This window comes from Equus caballus, chromosome 10 (genome assembly GCF_041296265.1).
Source record: "Equus caballus isolate H_3958 breed thoroughbred chromosome 10, TB-T2T, whole genome shotgun sequence".
In the NCBI taxonomy this organism is placed as follows: Eukaryota; Metazoa; Chordata; class Mammalia; order Perissodactyla; family Equidae; genus Equus; species Equus caballus.
The window spans coordinates 7,777,742-7,800,989 of record NC_091693.1 but is presented as its reverse complement, the minus strand read 5'-3'; the positions used below and the strand labels follow the sequence as shown (position 1 = coordinate 7,800,989).

Below are 23,248 nucleotides of genomic sequence, written 5' to 3'. Positions count from 1 at the left end.
GCTGCTTTCAGAGCATGATGTGAGCTGCAAAGAAAGGCGCCCTTCCTCAGCCCTTCCCAACGCGCTCGCTCACCGCACTGCCCGAAACAACATCCGTGAAGACATTCATTGTGGGTACGGTAGCAGCTACCGAAGTGGTTCACATTCTAAAGATGTTAAGAGAGACTGGAGTGAGAATTCCACGATGAAGTAAGCTTGAGATACACTGTGTTAAATAAAAATTTCTTTCCTTTTTTTGACAAGCTGATAACGTGTACTTGAATTTCCCTGAAAGTAGATTTTTCATACTTTGCTTCATTTACTCTTTTTCCCAAGAAATCTTTTTTCCAAATATCATCAAGGACTAGCATTCCATGAAACAAACTTGCGCAGACTGTTGGGTTACGGCCTTATGCTGTGTTAACCACAGGTCGTGTGGAGATACCTGCTACCTGGGAAAGGCCACACACGGACCCCCATTAGCAAAGACTGATTTCGTAATACAGTCTAAATATACCTTATTTAGAAATACGAAGAATAGATTTTTCATAAATGAAGCTGGTCTACACTTTGCTTTTTAGGAGCTATCTTCATCTAGTTTTCTATCAGGATTATCTTAGCTGTGTAAAATTAACTAGTAAAATCTTAAGGATTATCTGTTTCTTAAGGCCACAACTATCAGACTTTTTCTTAAACAGGAACTTTATACCCACACACATTTGTTTGTTGGCCTATTTGGGTCATACAACAGTCAACTGCGGTAACATTCTTACAGAAAAAAATGTAATCCTTCTAAATTTTACACGTACTGGAATACCTATAGTACATACATATAGTATTAACTTATGAACAAAATAAAATTTCCTTGGTAATCTGTAGTTATGTCACTTTTATCATCATTAATGCTCTAAATGTATTATCTTTCATTTTTTTCCCCTTGACTAGATTTGCCAAAATATAGTCATTAACATTGGGTTAAGTATACCGTTATCTAGTCCCTTACTTTCTCCTTTTAATTGTACTTTGCTTCTTGTGTTGATTTTATTTTGCTGTTTCTAGTTTCTTGACATAAATGCTTATTCATTCCTTTCACACATTTATCTGTGTGAAAGGTCCAGTGCTGACTGCTGCGACTAAGTGAAGAGGAAGATGAAGATGGCCCCCAAAGTTTCCTTACTGGATTAATGCAGTAAAGGGCACTAATTTCTCACTGAACAGAACTTTGGTGACATCTGACAATTTTAGATATGCAGGCATCTCATTAACAATCATTTCATTTTGATTTTAAATACTTTATTATTGAAACTTTCAAATACATAAAAAAGTACAAATATTAGAACAATGAACCCCCACAAACAAAGCATTCCACTTTAGTAATTATCAACATTTTGCCAATCTACTTTCTGGCTCTGTTTGCCAATTCCTTTTCCTTTGCCGGAGTATGGTAATGCTAATCTGGATAGCTTATCATTTCATAAATATGTAAGTGTCTCTAACACATACGATCCTTTATTTTTTAATAACCACATCGATATTATCATCCCTAACAAAATTAATATTTCTAAATGTCACCTAACACTGAGTGCACGTCCACGTTTCCCCCACTGTCTCCAAAATGTCTTTTTAACATTTTGTTCGAACTAGGTCCGAGTAACGCCTACACGTTGAATTTAGTTGATACGTCTCTTAAGTCTCCTTTAATCTGTTAACAGTTGCCCTTTTCTTTTTCACGCCGTTCATTAGCTGAAGAAATCAGGCCGTTTGTTTTGCAGAATTTTACATATTCTGGATCTGCTCGGCTGTGGTGCAATTAACTTCATTCATCTATTCCCCAAATTCTTGGTTTTAAAGAATTTGATTTAAAGGTTTGAGTCCTTCAGTTCATCATTTTGGCAATAAGGCTTCACAGGCAGTGGCGTGTACTTCCCATTGCATTATAGCTGGAGGTGCATATTGTGGGACAGTCCCACTTTTATAGAGGTTAAAATTGACCAAAGGGTTCAGAGGTGGTCAGCTTGATAAATCCACTATAAAGTTGTCACTATAAAATCTTTCACCTAATAGTTTTAATATCCACTGAAGATCATTTTCTGGATCCATTATTCCATGAGGGAACTAGAAAGTGATGATTTTTCTAATCATATCAATCTTTTTGTATTTACTGGTTTGATTTCTTAAATTAAAAAAAAAACTACACACTTTAATTTGATAAGCTTTTGGTGGTCCTGAAATTTGGTTCACACGGGAAAAGCAAAATAAATGCTTATTTTCCCCCTTATTTATAGATTTCAGAATGATGAGTTGGCCCAAACATCTTCCATAGCTGACCAAATCGGGCAGCCATAACCAAGTAAACTATCAGACTACCACTAGGGTCACACCCGAAGACCCAACTCCCACTGGTTGAAGATGGGGCAATTTGAGCATCAAAAAGTATACTGACTGAAATGGAATGACGTTTCCTTTCTTTTATACAAGCACTTTACACATACACACACATGAACATGTACACACACAATATTAAATTTCCAAGTGGTTAGTTTCCTTTTCACCATCTCTTTGATAGCTTCTAATTAATCTTGAACAGTGGTCAGAAAATAGGGATTATAAAACATTTATATTTCGGAATTTATTATGGGAAAATAATATCCTATTTCTCTTTGATTACTTCAAAAGTCGTACTCTTTACAACCTCACATTCATGAAATTCATAATGTTTCTATTCCACATGAAATTTCTAATGCAACTTAAGTGATGAAGAACTTCTCACATTCAATATAACCTCTAGATTTTATCCAGAATAAATTATCTTAAGTTTAATAAGTGCTGAGCAGTGACAGGAGGCATTTCTACATTTATTACTTCTATAGGGTACTCCTTTCATATGAATTCACTAATACTAATGACAATAACAATTATAGATAATATTTACAGAAAACATGCTATGTGGCTGCTATTTTTCCAAGTATTAACTACTTATTCCTTACAACAATCCTATTACACAATGTGGCAGGCTGACTCTGAACTGGCCCCTAACGGTCCCTGCCTCCTGGTGTTCATACTCTTGTGCAATCCTCTTCCCTTCGGTGTAGGGCAGTTTAACTTGCTTTTAACCAGCAGAAGACAGCATAGGCGATGAAATGTTACTCCAGTGGTTAGATTACACAAGAAGGTAACTTCTATGATGCTAGCAGATCTATTGCTTTCTTGGCTTGCAAGCTTTAATAAAGTAAGCAGCCACGTTGAAGAGACCCACGTGGCAAGGAATGAGATCAGCCTTCAGCCAACAGCCAGCTAGAAACAGGATTCCAGTGCAACAGCCCTCAAGGAAATGAATTCAGCCAACATCCACTTAAGGTTGGAAGTGGACCCCTCTCCCAGTCAAGCCTTCAGATGAGACATAGCCCTGACTGAAACCTTGATTTTAGCCTTTTGAGAGACCCAGAAGCAGAGGACTCAACTAAGTTACACCCAGACTCCTGACCCACAGAAAGTGTCAGATAATAAATGTGTATAACTTTAAGCTACTAAGTTTGTGGTAATTTATTACATAGCAATAAATAATTACCATACATAGGTACTATTATCACCATTTTACAAGTGAGCAAAATGAGGCACAAAAGTTTAAGTACCTTGTCTAACAACATACTGTTAATAAAGAGGTGAAATGGAGATAATGATAGATAAGGCTAAAGATTTTCCTACATTCATTGTATTATTCTCTCACATGAATTTGCTGAAGACAAACAATGTTTGAATGTGATGGAAGGCTTTTAAAGCAACATATTTTTTTAGGTAAATTATATATTTAACTTAGGCTTAGTTGTGAGCATGAAACAAATTTTCTCAAAAATGAATTTTCTGATGTTCTGTAACATAATGTACATTTGAAGGCTTACTTCTATCAAATTCCATTATGAATTTTCTGATGTTGAGTCAGGTGTGAATGTTGTCTAAAGGCCTTCTTACATTCCTTACATTTGTAAGGTTTCTCACCAGTATGAATTCTCTGGTGTTGAGTAAGAAATGAATAAAGTCTAAAAGCCTTACCACATTCCTTACATTCATAAGGTTTCTCACCAGTATGAATACTCTGATGCTGAGTAAGTTGTGAGAGCAGTCTAAAAGGTTTTCTACATTCCTTACATTCATAAGGTTTCTCACCAGTGTGAATACTCTGATGTTGAGTAAGTTGCGAGAGCAGTCTAAAGGCCTTCCCACATTCTTCACATTCATAAGGCCTCTCACCAATATGAATGCTCTGATGTGAAATAAGTTGTGAGTAACTACTAAAGGTCTTCCAACATTCCATACATTCATAGGGTTTCTCACGAGTATGGATTCTCTGATGGCGAACAAGTTGTTGCCTTAATCTAAAAGTCTTCCCACATTCCTTACATTCATAAGGTTTCTCACCAGTGTGAATACTCTGATGGACAGTAAGTTGTTGGCATATTCTAAAAGCCTTTCCACACTCCTTACATTCATAGGGTTTCTCACCAAAATGAATTTTCTGATGTACTCTAAGGTCTGGACCACATACGAAGGCTTTCCCACATTCCTTACATTCATAGAGCTTCTCAGCAGTGTGAAGTCTCTGATGTCGAGTAAGGTGTGTACACTGCCTAAAGGTCTTCCCACATGCCTTACATTCATAGGGTTTCTCACCAGTGTGAATTCTCTGATGTCGAGCAAGTTGCTGATGTACTCTAAAGGCCTTCCCACATTCCTTACATTCATAGGGCTTTTCACCTGTATGAAGTCTCTGATGTTGAGTAAGTTCTTGGAGCACCGTAAAGGCCTTCCCACATTCCTTACATTCATAGGGTTTCTCACCAGTATGAAGTTTGTGATGTCGAATAAGGTGTGCACGCTGTCTAAAGGCCTGCCCACATTCCTTACATTTATAAGGTTTCTCACCAGTATGAATTCTCAGGTGTTGACTAAGTGTTGAGCGACGAATAAAGGTCTTCCTACATTCCTTACATTCATATAACTTTTCTCCATTATGAACTCTCTGATATTCAGCAAGGAAATTATGCTTTTTGTAAGTGGTCATTTTTTCAGAAGTAATTTTCACTTGCCCAAAATATCCCTCTTGTGGTTCCTTTTGCCCCTCAATCTTGCTTTTGCATTCCCAATCATTTCTGAAAATGGAGTCCTGAAGGCTATAGCTTTTAATTCTTTCCATTATCTCCCATTGGAATGAATATATTTCATAAATGTCCTTTTCTGGAGATAATGTATTGGTCCTGTATCTGGACTCCAAATCTGAAAAAAAAAAAAACAAGAAAGCAAACACAGGCTGTTTTCCTGTTTCAGAAGAAAACTTCTATAGAAAAATTAAAGGCACCTATAATAACGCCTGTTACAAGTGGATGGATTAGACATCTCTAGAACATAGGCATTTCTGCCACAATACCACATATGAGTACCTAAAAAACCCTTATCTTCTTCAAAATTACACACCAAAAATTAAGAGTTTATGAGGAAAATAGGGCTAGAGACGACCACTCAAATCTATGCAACTTTATTAGCAGAACACTAACAAATATAATAATTGATATTGAAAGAGATAACCCAAAACGCAGTCAGCATGGCTGAAGGCCACTTCATGAATATTAAAATACACAAAATAAAGTGGAAATGCTGGATTTCAGGTGCTGAGAAATTGCACATGAAAATAAAGTCTCGAGCCACTGAGGCTACCATTAAAGTGAGAACAGGGCGAAGTGTAACTGGTCTTTAGCTGGAGCTATGCAAGGCTGATGGTATATGTCTCTGGGGAAGGAACACTGTGTGCAGGCATTTATTATTAATTTTCTTAATATAGAGGTGAAAGGGCTCCTAAGAATAAAGCATCAAATTGAAGACTTTTGCCTTTCCTGCTGAATGTCATAAATCTACTTCTACTATTTTGTCTCCATTCAACTAGGAAAATTACCTGTGAACCAACTAGTTTCCACATTGACTGATATCATTCCCTGTTTCATATCACTCTTTAGCAAATGTGTATTATGGATTATTAATTGTATTATAGAACAGACTGTATTTTCATACGTTTCAAAGAAAGGCAAAGGAAACACAGAGAATCTAAGGAGAGACCAGGAATGGAGGTGAGGCTGGTGATTAGGGAAATGAGCGACACCACTGGAGGCCGATTCAGGTGTGGGTGAGAGTCACCTGAAGATTTGTTAAAACCATACAGGGGGATTTGTAACTGACTGAATCCAAACCTACGGGACTAGGTCCCGGGCGTGTTTTTGTTTTGTTCTTATTTACGCTCTTCAACAAATGATTCTGATGCTGACCAATGTTTGAGTCTCTCTACTCCAATGTTTTCAATGATCTCTCTTTGCAATTAGAATAAAATACCGTTACCTGAGCAAGGACAATAAGGCTTCTGCTTATCAACTCCTCTCCCATTTACTCACTCTCTTCATGCCACAAAGGCCTTTTTTCAGCTCACAAAATGCACTACAACTGTTCCCATCAAACAGGACTGTCACAGGCGGCTCCTTCTTTGAGAAATCCTCTGACTCGGCATGGTTGGCTTCTTTTCATCCTCAGGTCTCGAATCAAACATCACTTCTTCAGAAAGGCTACTCCAGCTGACCCGATTTAAATCTATGCACTTTATGGTCTCTCTCAGCAACCTGGTGCTCTTCTTTAGAACACTACTGCCAATGTGGGGATAACGTATTTATTATCTTTCTCATTTCTTATTCTGTTAGCGTCTTACCCTAAGTTTCCCCAGTGGCAGAAACAACCTCTATTCATTTACCATTAAATAACCAACCCCAAATCCACAATAGATGTTACTCACAATTAATTCCTATAATTACGTAACCACTAATAAATATGTACATCTGTCTCTAATCTTTTATACTGCCCTACAAGCCATGACTTACCTATCGGCACTAGAGTTTATTCCATTATTTATCAATGCTACATTTACTGCAACATTTGTGCCTTCATATCTTCCCTGGGTGCTCCTCTCCCACCCTACATGGCCAAAACAACTTTTGGACTTCCCAGAAAACAATCTCAAAGATTTTTCAATCATGCTAACATTGACAGGCTTATGAAATCCTGAGCAAAAAGGCATGGGTGGATAGTGAGTATAGCAGAACGACTCCCAAATGTGGAATTGGGATGGGTATCACCTGAGTGCAAGAGAGTAAAAATAAAAGTTATGTTGGATGTGGGCTCAAAGACGGTGATCCAGATGGGGGACTTGCGTGAAGAAAATCTCTATGCAGACTGAAGTAAGCAAAGAGATGGGGAACGATGGCATAGGAGAGAGAGGAAAGTTTTTTCTGTGACTACAATATAAACGTATAAAACTGTCGAAATGACTCAAACAACAGTCTGATCACTATGAAACAAAATGAGAAATAATAAAATCATAAAACCAAGAGATTTTCACTTCCAATTTTAAAAGCTCTCTACTAAATTGCAGAATTTCTAGAATATTGAAAATAACACATTTCACGAATCTATGAAATCTAGCTACAGATCTTAGAAGAAAATTAATTGACATTTAAATTCTTACAGCAATAAAAATAAAGGAAAAAATATATGAGTATCCCATTCAACACTTAGAAAAAGAACAACAAAATATACTGAGGAACCTAGGAGGGAATACATTAAAATAAAAGCAGAACTTCATTAATTAGGTAACAGAAAAAGAATTAATATACAAAAAACCCAGGTTGTTTAAAAAAAATAGTGAAATATATTAACCACTAGCTAAGATAATAAGAAAAAAAAGGAAAGTATTCAAACAAAACAAAAATAGCAACTAGGTACTCAGAGCAATTCACCATTTTTGCCCATCTTGCGAGCAGAAGCACTGACTACCTTTGTTCCGGGCTGTCTTTTCAAGAATGTTTGCAGAACAAACCACCCTGGAAGGCAGAGATAGTGTCTCTCTCTGGATAAATAGGCAGGCTTGCTAACTGCTCAGTATAATAGAGGTATTATCTCCCCCAGAGCTAAAGTCATACATGCTTATTGCCCATTCTGAACCATGTGGTTCTCTAAGCTCAGGGTTCCTCTCCAATAATGCAGCTCACGTGCAATCAGGGGTCTATGGAGACCCATCCGCACCACCCCCACGGGATGTGTAGGCAAAGAGGCACGATGCCAACATGCTGATGCTCATGCTGCTTGCTGTGCCGTGAGCAATAAAACCCTTTCTTTGGCTTAGGACTCTGTGTCTTCTGCCAGCATCCATGACACTGTGGCAGGCTAACTGCAAGTAGGGGAAAATTGCAGACCCTTCACAGTTCTTTATTAAAATTCCTAAAACTGGACACTAAAGAGTGAATTTTGATGCATGTAAACTATATTTTCACCAACAAACCAGATTTTAAAAAGTATTTAAAAAATCTACACACAAAAAAAGACACCACTACCCACTAATTTATAAAAAGAATGCAATCCTCAGGGAGCATATGGAAAATTTCCATACCTTCCACTCAATTTTGCTGTGAACCTAAAAGTGCTCTAAAAATGAAGTCTATTAAAAAAAAAAAAAGAATGTAAAGTGTCTTTTCCCCTAAGGCATTCATATTCTATTTCTTTTTTCTTGTTCTGAAGTATTTAATAATGAACTCAAAGTAGTGTTTCTGTTTGCCCATACTCTCCTCCAAAAATTAATTTGTAATGGTTTTCTTTAGTCAAAAGATTATCACCTAGAATAGAAAAAACCTGTAGGTCAGAGATTTAAGCAGCCTGATGCAATGTAATAATAATTCAATCATGACAGTATTTTGAATTAAGGATCAACACTATTTTACATGAATCTGTGTAACTGGCTTTTTTGTTTGTTTGTTAAGATTTTATTTTTCCTTTTTCTCCCCAAAGCCACCCGGTACATAGTCGTATATTTTTAGTTGTGGGTCCTCCTAGTTGTGGCATGTGGGATGACGCCTCAGCGTGGTCTGATGAGCGGTTGCCCAGGATCTGAACCAGCGAAACCCTGGGCCGCTGAAGCAGAGCCTGAGAACTTAACCAGTCGGCCACAGGGCCGGCCCCTGTAAGTGGCTTTTAAGCATACGTTTTAAAAGGAGTGGGGAGCTATTTTTGTTTGGGGTTTTCTATCACTAATATATAACTACCATTGATAAGCTCGGGTAGCTGATCCCCTAAACCCAGGTCAGCCTACACGAGATTAGACTGCCCAGCCCTTATTTACGAGGGTAACACCAGCCGTCCCCATAACACAGAAGGGCTGGAGGACATCTCAGCAGGACAGCCAAAGAGACCAGGATCCGGCGGCACAGGTGCCGTAACCCGCTGAGCCCTCCGAGAGGAAGCGCTTCCGGCTCTGGCTGAAGCAGCTTCCAGAGGAAACACCACTGAGCAGCTCCTCCCTGAGAGATCCCAAAAGCATAAGAGTGGTGGCCATAAGCTGGCCTGTATTTTTTTTTTTTTTTAAGATTTTATTTTTCCTTTTTCTCCCCAAAGTCCCCTGGTACATAGTTGTGTACTTTTAGTTGTGGGTCCTTCTAGTTGTGGCATGTGGGACGCTGCCCCAGCATGGCCTGAAGAGTGGTGCCAAGTCTGCGCCCAGGACCCCAACCAGCGAAACCCCGGGTCGCCAGAGCAGAGCGCGCGAACGTAACCACTCGGCCCCTGGGGTTGGCCTGTATTTTTAATTGATGCTCTGTGATTCTGTATCTCACTGGAACTCTACTCAACAAGAGGAGAAAGAACATAATTTATTTCTCTAGAATCAGAAAATTAGTCTGTTACCAGAATAATATGCAGGCTAAGGATTGATTTCTTTCTTTAACGCCCTTCGGAAATGCAATTTGCTGTAAGGACCAACAGAAGCCTATTATGCAAACAGAGTGGTGGGACAAAAACAATGCATTCCAAATAGAAAATACCAAAGGATTTATTTCCCCTAGAATTAGACATGTCGATTCAAAAATCCACATAGAAAAATAACCAAGAATAATTTTTAAAAACTGGAAAAGAAGAGTAATGAAAGGTAGTACCCCAAGAGTTATTAAAAGCACACTAAAAAGCTTCAATAATTAAAATAGTATGATGGTGATGACAACTGAATAAAAATACTAAAAATTTTCATAAACATACTGTTGATAACAATATTCTGTTCTTATGCTAAAACTTAAATGTGTGTATGCATGTGTACTTGAATAAAGTAAATTATCAAGCATGTAGATTTCATTAGGACCCATGAACCTTTCTTGAGGAATGCAACAAAAAATAAACTATAGAAGAGCAAGACAGAGCTCAAAAGAAAGAAAAACAAAACTAAATCATAAGGACGAGGAGGAGCACTGAATCTTTTTAACTCTATGACTAGTATTAATACACCGTTAATCATGTAAGGATCACAGTTACAGAACATAATTCACATGTTATTTGATCTAAAATATAGAAATACTCTAACAGAAGATGGGAAAGGCGACTTCTGTTTCTGGCTATCATGCAGAAGCTGCTATCAGGCTAACCTACTAAAAATAACTAAAAAGGTTAAAGTAAAAATTGTTTTATGACACTAATGAACAACCACATAAGCCAGGACTAGACAGCCAAGGTCCTGGGCGAAAGCAAACAGGCTGAATTAAGCCGACACTGCAGGGAACTTCCCCTGAGGCATGTGCTGACTCTTGAGTTGTGCATCTACCCCAGGCGAGAAATTAAACAGAAAGCAGCTTCTAAAAGGCTAAGATCCAAGGAGAGATGTTGGCGGTCTCACAGCGCTAGTGAGAATAACCCTCCTCCTCATTCTAATCGCCCTGGCTGTTCTTCAGGAATCTTCCTGCTGTTCCTCAAACACACGAAGCTCCCGTCCCCCGATCCGAGGCCTCTGCATCTGCTGTTCTATCAGGACTGCTCCTGCTTTTGATATTCCTACGGCTTGAGCTCTTTTCCCATGTCTCCACTCAAATTTCACTCCTCAAAGAGCCCTGACCACCCTAAAACCAACCTGTCTACACCCGCGAATTTCTATTCCCTTACTCTCCTCACTTTTCTTAAAAATACCTGTCACTACCTATACTGTTTATTTATTTGGTTACTTACTGTCCTTACTCCTATTATAATGTAAACAACATGACTGCTGGGACCCCTCACTCTCGCTTACAATTGTTCCACTGGGGTCTAGCACAGTGCTCGGTTCAGACTGAGCACTCAATATAGCTACCACTGGGGGCCGGGCGAGTGGCCGAGTGGTTAAGTTCACACGCTTCCACTTCAGTGGCCCAGGGTTCACCAGTTCGGATCCTGGGCATGGACCTACACACCGCTCATCAAGCCATGCTGTGGCAGCATCTCACATAGAAGAACTAAACCAACTTACACCTAGGATATACAACTATGTACTGGGGCTTTGGGGAGAAGAAAAAAAAACCAGGAGATTGGCAACAGATGTTAGCTCAGGGCCAATCTTCCTCATTAAAATAAATAAATAAACAAATATATATAGCTACCATTGATAGGCTTGGGGAGCTGCCCCCTAAATCCAGGTCAGCCTACATGAGATTAGACTGCCCAGCTGTTAATAAATGAATGCATTTATTTTTAGGCAATGAAAGAAATACATAAACTAATCAAAATAGAAGCTGGAAAGAACCTGGATCCTATATGCTATGGATTGAACTGTGTCCGTCCGAAATTGCACATTGAAGCCCTAAGTGCCAGTGTGACCGTATTTGGAGACAGTGCTTTTAGGAGGTAAAGTTAAATGAAGTCATAAGGGTGGAGTCCTAACCTGATAGGATTGGTGGCCTTGTAAGAGGAAGAGAGAAAGATCTCTCTCCTTCCCCTCTGCCACGTGAGGACAGTGTGAGAAAGGGGCCATCTGCAAGTCAGCAAGAGAGCCCCCACCAGAGCCCCAAAATGCTAATCTCCATTTCCAGCCTTCAGAACTGTGAGAAAACAAATTACTGTTGTTTAAGTCACCCACTCTATGGTATTTTGCTACCGCAGCTCAAGCTAATCCAGATTTGGATATAGACAAATTGTAGTCACTGATCAAGAAAAAGAATACCTGGCCCTTTGTTCAAATATTTCACCCATCAACCCCAACGGGACACTTTTGTTTACTTTTCATTTTGAAATAATTATAGATTCACAGGATGTTGAAATGTAAAATGTAAAAGGAAAGTCTCTTACATAACTACAGTACAATATTCAAATCAAGAAATTAATGTTATTTAGCTTATTTAGACTTCACCCGCTATCCATGCCCTCCTGTGTGTATGTATATACTTTTATACAATTCTATATCACACATCTAGTCTGGCATGACCCCACCACAATCAAGACACTCAACCGTACCACAACCACAAGACTCCCTTGTGCTACTCCTTTACAGCCCTAACCATCCCCTCTCCCCTACACCCCTATCCCCTGGCAACCAGTAATCCATTTTCCATCACCATAATTTTGTTATTTCATTAATATTACATAATTGGAGTCATGCGGTACATAACCTTTTGTTATTGGTTTTTCTTACTCAGCATAACTTCCTTGAGGTTCTCTCAAGACATTGCGTAAATCAATAGTTTATTCCCTTTTGCTGCTGAGTATTATTTCATGGTATGGATGTACCTTTTATCCCTTTTTTTTGAGGGGAGGGCAGGTAAGATTTGCCCTGAGCTAACATCTGTGCCCATCTTCCTCTGTTTTGTATGTGAGACAGCACCACTGCACGGCTTGACGAGCAGTGTGTAGGTCTGTGCCCAGGATCCAAACCCGTGAACCCCAGGCTGCTGGAGCGGAATGTGCAAACTTAACCACTACACTACCAGGCCAGCTCCCCTTTAACCCATTTTTAATTGGGTTGTTTATCATTACAGTCATGTGTCCCATAATGACATTTTGGTCAACAACGGACTGCATTTACGACAGTTCTTTTGCTAGTCCAGGCTTAAAAGCTTTTAATTTGCTTCCCAGGTCTCAGGTCTTTCCTCCACAGGACACGGGTTTTTGAAGAGAGATCCCAATGCCATCTCAAGGCTGTATCTCTACCCTAACAGGCTTGCTATGACCTGTAGTAATGACTTCCCCATGCCTGCTCAGCCCTCACTCACCAGGGCAGTGTCTTCTTGTCCCTTCCCTCACAACCATCCAGGGCTCCTTCCCTTCATCCAATAAGGTAACTGTGTCTGGTTTAGAAATGGAAGGTCCTGCTTAAAAGATAATGTGATATGAAATTATAAGCTCAAAAGTCCTTAGGTTCAGATTTGGTTAAATTTATAATTAACCATGGATCAAAATGGTACTTTATAAAGCCTAAGAGCAAAGCAACATGAGGGAGCTGAAGAACACTCATATTAGGGTAACCTCAGGACCATAAGAATTGGACACCAGATGGTTAAGAACAGGACTTAATACAATTTAAATTCATACAAGCTCCAGTGAGAAGAAGTTTTGTGTAGCGGTTGAGACACAGAACCTGGATCCAGATTGCCTGGGTTCAAATCGTGCCTCTGATGCTGCGTTATCTCAGCAAATTATTAACCACTCGTGCCTAAGTCTTCCCATCTGAACTGAGGATAATAATAGTATGTTTCTCACAGAGTTGTCGTGAGGATTAATTAATAATGTACAATGCTCAGAATAATACCTAAGCACATATACAATTATATGTGTATATATATATATATATACACATATATATATACATAATATGTGTATTAGCTATTAATTTTTATTGTTATCAATTTGCTGAGAGGAGAATAAGAGGCTTCCTGAGACATCCTCAGATCCTTTCTGAGATATTCATTCAATATTAAATGCAGCGGTCTCATATTTTAACTTTCAACCACAAAGCAGGTGGAACTGAATATGTCTGTGACAGGAAACAGAAGGTGTTTACCTGCGTTTTAAATAAACTTTGTGGTTCTATCTCATACTATACAAGTTCTCCAGGCTGCTTCAATTTTTAGAGAGACTCGGAACCCCTGTGTCTAAGTAGTCTCCTTGCAGGCGGATCAGAAAGGCGTGGTAAGCACCTACATCAATTCTGAGCTCAAATACAATGTGAAATCTAGCTTCTCGATTTCTGTTGTAAGCAACCCAGAATTTAAACCCAGCCCCTTGAATACTAAGGAAACAAGGAAATTACAGAGCCTGAAAGGACAAGGCAGATGGGAGGGAAGAAGTGTTAAGTGGAGGGGCCTATTTCTAACCTAACAAAGTGTAAACCATGCCTTTGGAACAGGAAGAAAAAATGTATCCAGTTTCTCAAAACATCGTCCTGAAATTGACAGTAGAGAAAGTGAACATGGTTTGAGACAAGAGCCTTACCCAGCGAGACGAAGTTGCTGTAATTCTCCCACATCACATCCCGATACAGGTCCCTCTGAGCCGAGTCCAGGCACTCCCATTCTTCCTGTGAGAAGTCTATGGCCACGTCCCTGAACGTCACCGAACCCTGCAAAAATAAAACGCATGTACTACTTGTGAAAACAAATGAAATACTTTTAAAATAGAAAGAGAGGAGATTGAGGACTGCATTGCAGACAGGGGGTCACACATCAAGCAAACAGGGTAGGGCTGAAAACTTATGACATCCATAGCAGACAGTAAGAAAATTAGTGTCACTGAAGCAGAGTGCTACATGTCTTCAATAGTCCTGTGGCTACATGTAAGATTAAATTTTTACCTAAAACTATCTGGAAATAAATAATCAAAAAAAGTCCCAATGAAACGCAACAGTGCACACAAGCCTTCTGCAAGCTGTGTCTCCACCACAAACTCTTAAGAAATATGAGGTCTTCCACGTTTTTTTCCATTTAAGGATCATGAAAAAAAAATTGGTAAAAATTTCTCCTGGATGTATTACAAAATCTCTAAGGAAATAGACTCCAGTCCATAAAGTCAGATTTTACTATAAATATTTTCCCTTTTATGACCAATTCTTTTTTTTTTTATTGGGCCATTTTCCAGGATTTATTTTCCAAAGGTAAAGTTTTAATTTAAAACACAATATTACACACTGTCGTCTCTTTCATATTTCAGGAAAGCATGATCTTGTTAAAACAGTTATTAAAGTTGAAGAATACTGCATTGCACTAATTATTTTGAAGCAACAGCAATTTCCAATTTACTTCAATGAAATTTAACTTCCTCATAACATGTTAACATACGTCTATTAAGATATTACAATGTATGACCAATTCTTTAGTAAACATTTAAAAATTTCGACATGGTAATCCACATCTTGAATATTTTAGATTTAATCTTTCTCTGTTTTTTCTATTTAGAGATTTCAAGTCAATATAAACTCAAAAATCTTCCTCAACTACGTGGTCTACACTACCTATTACTTATGCATCTGGGTGACCTTCTTCTCTTTGTCACCCATCATCTCTCACTGAACACCTCTCCTCATTCTCAAGTGAGAGGACACTGAATCGTGAAGACATCCGTCTGGACCAGAGCTTTCCAATGAGGACTGATTTTACTCCCTAGAAGACAAGGGGCCATGTCTCGGGACAATTTTAGTTGCCACAACTGCAGGGAAGGGGTGTGAGTGTTACAGGCACGTGACGGATAGAGGCTGGGATACTGTTAGACACCCTACAATGCAAAGGACACACAAAATAAAAGATTTCTTGGCTCAAAATATTAATAGTTCCAAGGTTGAGAAGCCCTTCTCTAGACCAGCATATCCTGTAAAACGACACAATGGACTCTGCTCCTGGTTTTCTTCTCTCAGGGTTCCCCAGAGATGATTCTTGATCTCTCCATTTGCAGTCCTGTTCTGATCGCCTCCTCTTCACACCATTGGTGGGGAGGGGGGGGTCCCTCGCCCTAAGCTGTATGAGATGGCTGAACACCCGACACCAGAGAGATGAGCCTGACGGCAGTTTATCAGTCAGATACACTTACAGCCGGGGGGAGAAGGACACCACACGTCATGCAGGGCCACACAGGGGTTGCACTCAGGAATACAGTGAACAAGCAGGGTGTGTGGGAGGCAGGCTTTGTCGTAAATAGAGGGTGAGGTGTTCCCTGGTTCCCGCAGGAGGACATGACTGGCTTGTGTGAGTAATTCTGCGGGCTGGCAGGGAGGTGAAACCCATTAGGTTGAGGACCAGGACGAGTTTAGCTGGTGTGGCTGATGGGGGAACTGGCCAGGTAGGGAGTCTTCTCCACTGGCTGAGGGACATATCTGGTGAGAGCAGGGGAACTCATGGGTAGGCCTTTGAGGTCTCGACACAGACATCAAGGCAGCACATGAAATTTTAGGTCTTCAGAGGCCCCAACCACATCCCTACCTAATCCACCCGAACCTAAAAGCATTACAACCATAAGATCTCAACACGTACAGAGACTGAGAGCAGCCTACACTGAACCCCATCTTACGCACTTGGAAAGCTCAGGGCTGTGGAGAAGTTTCGAGTTTTCCCTGTGAGCAGTCAAATAGGGCCAAATTCTCTTTCACCAAATCACAGGTCTTCAAGGAAAAGTCAAAACAGGGATCTCCCACTTAACATCAATAATCCATTCCTGCAAATCAGGCGCTGTCACACTACATTATGAACCAGCTGCCTATTTTCCCACCATATTAAAGCAAAGAATTATAAGGCATTATACATCAATTCTAACCCTCCAACTAGCTTCACATTTCCCCCCGATAAAGAATGACAGTACTGGTGCCAGCCTCATAGCATAGTGAAGTTTGGCACGCTTCACTGTGGTGGCCTTGGTTCATGGATTTGGATCCTACACCACGTGTCAGCCATGTTGTGGTGGCGACCTACACAAAAAGTGGAGGAACGGGGCCAGCCCCATGGCCGAGTGGTTAAGTTCCTGCGCTCCACTTCGGCAGCCCACGGTTTCACTGGTTCAGATCCTGGGCACCGACATGGCACCGCTCATCAGGCCATGCTGAGGCGGCGTCCCACACAGCAGAACCAGAAGGACCTACAACTAGAATATACAACTATGTACTGGGGGGCTTTGGGGAGAAGAGGAAAAAAAAAAAAGAAGATGACTGGCAACAGATGTAAGCTCAGGTGCCAATAAAAAAAAAAGTGGAGGAAGACTGGCACAGATGTTAGCTCAGGGTTAATCTTCCTCAGCAAAAAAAAAAAAGAAGAAGCTAATACACATGGGTCAGTGCACACATTATATCTTTGGCTTTGTATTTTCATTGTCTCTTTTACTGAACTCATTTTTCTCATCTGTTTTGTTTCTTTCTCCACAATTTTCTTCAACACTTTTCCAACTGTTTAGGAACTCATTTTATACTAGACAAAAACAATGGCCATATGTGAGGTGCACTATGAAAATGCACAAAGGCAGGGATGGCTCACACTCACTATCATGCTCGGATGCCTCTTTTATCACCAGCAGCCCCAGATGCACACATCCCCTTTCAAGATACTTGTGTGCATTTCAAAACATCTGCCAATGCTTCTGACAGTCTAGCAATTAAACTTGGAATATGACAAGACTCTTTCTGCACATTGTTTTTTGTTAAAAAATGTTGCATTGAACTATATGATTTCACTTACATAAAGTTCTAAAAATAGGCAAAATTAATATATGGTATTTGAAGTGAGGGCAGAGGTTACATTTGGACTGGGTGGGGAGGGGGTGGCTCAAAGCACAGCATCACAAGTGCGAGTAATATTCTCTTTCTTGACTCGAGTGCTGGCAGCATAGATGCACTCAATTTATGAAAACGCATTCAGCTGTACACTTACAATTTGTGCACTTTTCTCCATGTACATTATATGTCAACGAAAAGTTCAAAAAACTTTAAAAAAAAGGTCAAATTGTGTATTGGGGACATAAATTTTCCTACACACAACTAAACTAAAAATCACTGTACTCAGAGAAATACGCTTTCTCTGAAGTTGAAGTATTAAAAACAAAAGCTATTCTGTTGGAAAATGTTAACAGAGGGGACATCCTGCAGAGAATGCCTACATTTTTCGCAAGCATTTCACTTTTGCTCCCTCATGGCTCTTGACAGATGATTTTGTAGAGAGCAGATGCTCCACATTAGTGGAGAAAAGGGAAGGATGCACGGAGAGGATACTGAGCTATTTGTCCCCAACCCTCACAGGAATGAGAGGAACTAGAACAGGTTCTTAGATGGAGTTCTGCTAAATAGGAAATTTCAAGATAACAAATGAGTATGTAGACACGACCTAGAAATTGACAATATCTCAAAACAGAGAAAGAGGGGCCAGCCCCCTGGCCAACTGGTTAAGTTCACACTTTGGCGACCCAGAGTTTCGCCAGTACGGATCCAGGGCGCGGACCTAGCACCGCTCATCAGGCCATGCTGAGGTGGCGTCCCACATAGCACAACCAGAAGAACCTACAGCTGGAATATACAACTACTTACAGGGGGGCCTTGGGAAGAAGAAGAAGAAGAAGGAAAAAAAGAAGATTGGCAACAGATGTTACCGCAGGTGCCAATTTTTAAAAAAAAAAAAAAAGGAGAAAGAAACATCAGCTTACATGGGCCATGGTTTCGAACTGCAAGAACTGGTCAGTCCTTCTCCAGACTTCTCTGTTGGAGAACAGCAGTGTCCAGAAAAGCCAGATCTGGAGGAAGAAAAGGAATCCATGAAACCAGATGTGCCTCAGAGCTCCCCAAGTGACTTACGTTAACACAGCTTTTTTTCCTCTTCCATTCCTGCTTCTAAACTATTCCCACCACTATACCCACACCAACCCCAGACCCACACAAACTGGGGGAGAGTATAGGGAGTCTGAAGCAATCCAGAGCCTGAAGAAATCCAGATGGACAACGACAGACTTGGGGTAGAAGCCGATACTTCTACAAGAGGATTCTCACCAGTTCTGTTTGGCAATGCGGATCTGGTCCTGACACTAGAGGACTCCAACTTGTCCTGAGCAGCTCTTCCTCCCTCTAGTACAACTTTTCAGGGCTCAGAAAGGGCCACAGCATCCAAATAGAGCCTCCTTTGAGCCCCCAGGATCCTGCCTGAGCTTCCTGAACACAAAGACTGAAAAGCACACGGATTGAGCCTGGCAGCTACAGCCCCTGCAAGGCCGCACTGGCCTTTTCCCCACCAGGACAGCTCACTACTGTTTCCCAAGCAGGACCTCACAGACCATGACATCCTCTGCCAACCCCTCTCTTTCAGGATCCAAGCTGGGTAGGGGGGGATCCATGATGCTGTGGTTAGTCCCCAACGAACAGTCACGGAGAACTTGTGCGTGATGGGCGTTGCTCCTCAGCACTGTTCTGCAACGTAGTGCTTCTCTCCTTCCAACAGCTCAGGAAACTGATGCTCAGGAGCCCGATCATTTGCCCAGATTCAGATAGTAAGTGGCAGAGCTCTGTTCTGCATCCACGTTTCTCTAACTGAAAAGCCACCTTTCAACTTTGGTTTTTGCCTCTGAAGGCTAGCATTTCTACTGCAAGGGCAATTCACCAAAAAACAGAAATCACCTTTCAAAAGATACTGAACCTCATCACTAATTAAGGAGATGTGTGATAAACAATCAAAAAAATATCTTTTCCAGTGACTAGATGGGGAGATCTAAAAGACTAATGATGCCCCGTATCAGCAGGGTCACAGGGAAACGCACACTAGGTTGGTCCAAACTTAGAATGGTGAGAAGCACCATTTAGACCCTGTAGCCCTGAAAACCCTGTGAAGCAGAAACTCCACTTCCGGGACCAAAGGAACTATTTGTACATGTACCTAAAAATGTCTGCAGAGGGATGCTGAAGATGCTGAAAAGAATCTAGTCAGAGAAATGATTAAATAAACTGTAATGCATTTATACCACTGAAAACCATGTAAATATTAAAAAGTGACAATGTTGCCACAATTTTGATGAAATGAGTGAAGCCAGTGTGTTTAAAAAGAAAAAAACAGGAGCCGGCCGGTAGTCTAGTGGTTAAGTTCGTGAGCTCCATTCTGCCGCCCAGCATTCACAGGTTCGGATTCTGGGCACGGATCTAGCACTGCTCGTCAAGCCACACTGTGGTGGCATCCTACATAAAATAGAGGAAGATTGACACAGATGTTAGCTCAGTGACAATCTTCCTCAAGCAAACAGAGGAAGACTGACGACAGATGTTAACTCAGGGACAATTTTCCTCAAAGAAAAAAAACAACCTCAACATATGTGACATTAAACTATTTTGGCAGGAAAAAAAAATCACACATATGCCTAGAAGGACCAGTCAAATGTTTACAGTGACAGCCAGTGACGCTCACCACCATATTAAACATAGCGTGAACCTCAAGTACACAAATACTCCAAAGAAGGAGACTTTCCCAGTTCAAGGGTTTCTTTCGGTCTTCTGCTGAACTGAGAAAAAAGCTGAGGATACTCTAAAAACAGCTGTCGTTTTTCCTGAGTGACTTTTCTACTTCAGCTTCTAATTCACGAACCAACTCTATGATTTAATTTGCCCCTGGATGTTGGAGTACCACCCAGAAGAGAACGGCAAAAAGCCCGTGACGGACGTCCTCAGCAATGATGGCCATCTCACGGCTGCTGCCTTTCACGTCCTTCTGACAAATGACTTTATTTTGCTTCTTAGTCAATCCTTTGGGCTAAGATGCCTATGAAGCCCTCCCCTGGCTGCTGGATCTTCCTGTCCTACTAGTCTCACTTGGCATTGAACATCATTAAAATAAACATTGTAAGGCATAAATCCTACTGTATGAAATCCATTTACCTCCAGACCCCACAGCTTCAGTATGACCGGGACATAACTTGACAGTGCTTGCTGTCATCAGATTAACATCTTCTCTCTCCATCATGATGGATTACTGAGTAAGGTAGGAAGGATTCTTTTTAAAGTATACATAATGAGACTTGGTATACTGTTGTAATTATTAACACAGGCTTTGCTGTCAAACTTCCAGGATACAAATCTCAGCTCTGATAGTTAATAGCTGTGTCATCTTGGACCTGTTACTTAACTTTTCAGCCTTAGTTTCCTTCTATAAAAAATGCTGATAATTATAGATTCCATCTCAAAGGGTTGCTATGAGGATTGAATAAGACAGTATATATAATAAAGCACTAAAGTAGCAAATAAACCTTTACCTGAAGTCAGCTACATCACTGAAGGTGAAGAATATTACCTACTCTTCTTCCCAGAATTAAAGAAAATTCTCTTCTGCTCTTCCTTTTTTCTTCCATAAAAAGTGTGAGTTCTCAGCCCTGCTTTTTCTTATAACACTAACTACTAAATTTCAAAGTTTCATGTTAATAGGTACTTCCTCTTGATTAGCAACAATTTACGAAACGGGGCTACATGGATGGTATGAAGTAAATGGGACAAAATTCTCATAATTTTTGGATCCGAGTGATAAGGAAAAACATGGAATTACAACATAAGCACACCAATTAAATCTGTGGAGCACTTATCACATGGCAAGCATTATCTGAGAACTTTACATATATTAATTCATCTACTCAAAGCAACCCCACACAGAGGTTCTATCATCACCCTCCTTTCACTGATGAAGAAACTGTGACACAAAGAAATAAAATAAATTGCCCCAAATTCACCTAACTCTAAGTGGCAGGTGTAGGATTAGAATCCTGGTAATTCAGCTCCATACCCCATACTACTGCCACTACACTAAACTGCTTCTCATAAGACCACATAAATATGTGGCCTGAAACAAACTCGCTGTTAGAAACTTCAAACCACTTCTCAAATTTCTACTAAGGTCTTCCCTTCCCACCCCTGTCAACACAGATCTCTCTGTTAGAAACCCTACCACATTTTCACTTCTTAAAAGCCTCAAAAGCAGAAGACTCTGTCACCAACCAAACCACCTCCTTAATCTTCTCAACAAATCACGGCCTAAAATAAAGCTCTGCAGGCGGCCTCCCTTCAGGAGGTTTAGGCGGAGACCACCCAAATGATGAGACAGCAGCGGCCCCCAGGAGGGATTCAATGATCAGGCGAACACCCACTGGAGGGGGGCTACCCTCAGCGCCCCCACCGCTCACCGGGAAGGAAGGGCAAAGCACCAGGTCAAGGATAGGGTATTTCCGAGGTTAAAGCCTAACCAGCTCAAGGGCACCTGGAACAAGCCTGCATAGTCCGACAAAGTCAGATTTATTGACTCGAGAGAGAGAGGAAATTCCACAGGAGCGTTTGGAATGCGATGGAGGAGAGGGAGAAGAAAAGCTCTTTTGTAAAAGGCTAAGTTCCAAGAGAAGGATTTTGAGGAGGAGCTCAAAAGGGAAGCGGGGAACAATTCTGGAATAGTTCCTGTTTCTGAGGAGAAACTGGGATTAACTGGAGACAGTGCTATCATGAAGCGAGGATGGTTTAGCAATTGGGTATCCCCAGCACCAAAAACAGCAAAGTGGGTTGGAGCATCACTGGTAAGACAGCTGCTACTCTCAAAGAAGGAGTCGCTATGGCATCTTACAACTGCTGCATGACCTGGGGAGACATAATATTTTCTATTAACTTTGCAGCTGGCTTTGTCTCTTCTCGCCCAGCCTGATTAATAGCAGGGATGCTTTTTAACTGTTCAGTCCTAGCTGATTTTCACGCTTTCACAGGGAAAGCAAATGTTCTCATGCCCCGAAAAATAAAAATTGTATCTCACGGGCCAAAGAGGAAACACAATCTTCCTAAAGACCAGCGAGATTGGGGACGCAGACCGAAATCTCCAGACATGGAGCCTCCCGGGAGCCCAGCTGGCCCGGCTGACTCAGGACACGCCCCCGCTCCCACCGTCCACACACAGAACCCGAAAGGAGCAAGAGGGGGCCTGGGGGGAAGCTGGCCCTTCCCGGGATGAGAGAGAAAGGCCAGAGGACAAAGGCCAGCTCCGGCATCTATCCCCAGGTCCACGGCAGCTCCCTCGCGAGGGCGCTCTGGTGAGGCCGTGCTCCCGAGATCTGCAGCGGTTCTTTCCCACACTGCGTCTTTTTGTTGGGGGCCTTCACAGACATCTAACTCGGAGCCATTCCGGGCCGCGGGGTTTGTGCGGCCCTGAAGCGCGGGGTCAGAGGACGCCTCGGGGCACCCAGTGCCCAGTCACCGTCACAAGCTCCACAGTGCCTGCAAACCGGTTCACTCGGAGGCCCGCACCACCCCCGCGCCGCCCCCGCGCCCATTTCCTCAATGCACGCGACCAACTCACCTCTCGGAGCCGACACCAGCAAGGAAGCCGGAAGGAAACTGGTCCCAGAGGCCTGTGGGAAATGTAGTCTGCAGTAGAGAGGGCCTAGTCAATGCCCCAACGGGCTGCGCGGAGTGCGCAAGCGCGGGAGCTAGGGCTCTGGGCTTGAA

General features: G+C 41.3%; 1 protein-coding gene across 15 annotated transcripts in view; it reads right to left on the bottom strand.

Annotated features, from left to right (window-relative positions):
- Nucleotides 1–1,255: 1,255 nt before the first annotated feature.
- Nucleotides 1,256–23,248, bottom strand: part of LOC100629880 (zinc finger protein 14 homolog) — a 101,303-nt gene continuing 79,310 nt past the window's right edge. Inside the window, exons 1-6 of one of the 15 annotated variants that reach the window (XM_070224256.1) lie at nucleotides 23,100–23,153; nucleotides 18,451–18,537; nucleotides 14,275–14,401; nucleotides 13,056–13,154; nucleotides 6,361–6,659; nucleotides 1,256–5,250 (exon numbers count right to left, since the gene is read on the bottom strand). In XM_070224256.1, the coding sequence (XP_070080357.1) occupies nucleotides 3,884–5,170 (1,287 nt within the window). In that variant the 5' untranslated portion in view covers nucleotides 5,171–5,250; nucleotides 6,361–6,659; nucleotides 13,056–13,154; ... (1 more) ...; nucleotides 18,451–18,537; nucleotides 23,100–23,153 and the 3' untranslated portion in view covers nucleotides 1,256–3,883. Of the gene's footprint in view, nucleotides 6,660–13,055; nucleotides 13,155–14,274; nucleotides 14,402–18,450; nucleotides 18,538–18,790 lie in introns of those variants that run through there. The other 14 variants (XM_023651337.2, XM_070224240.1, XM_070224242.1 and 11 more) reach the window with 14 other exon arrangements.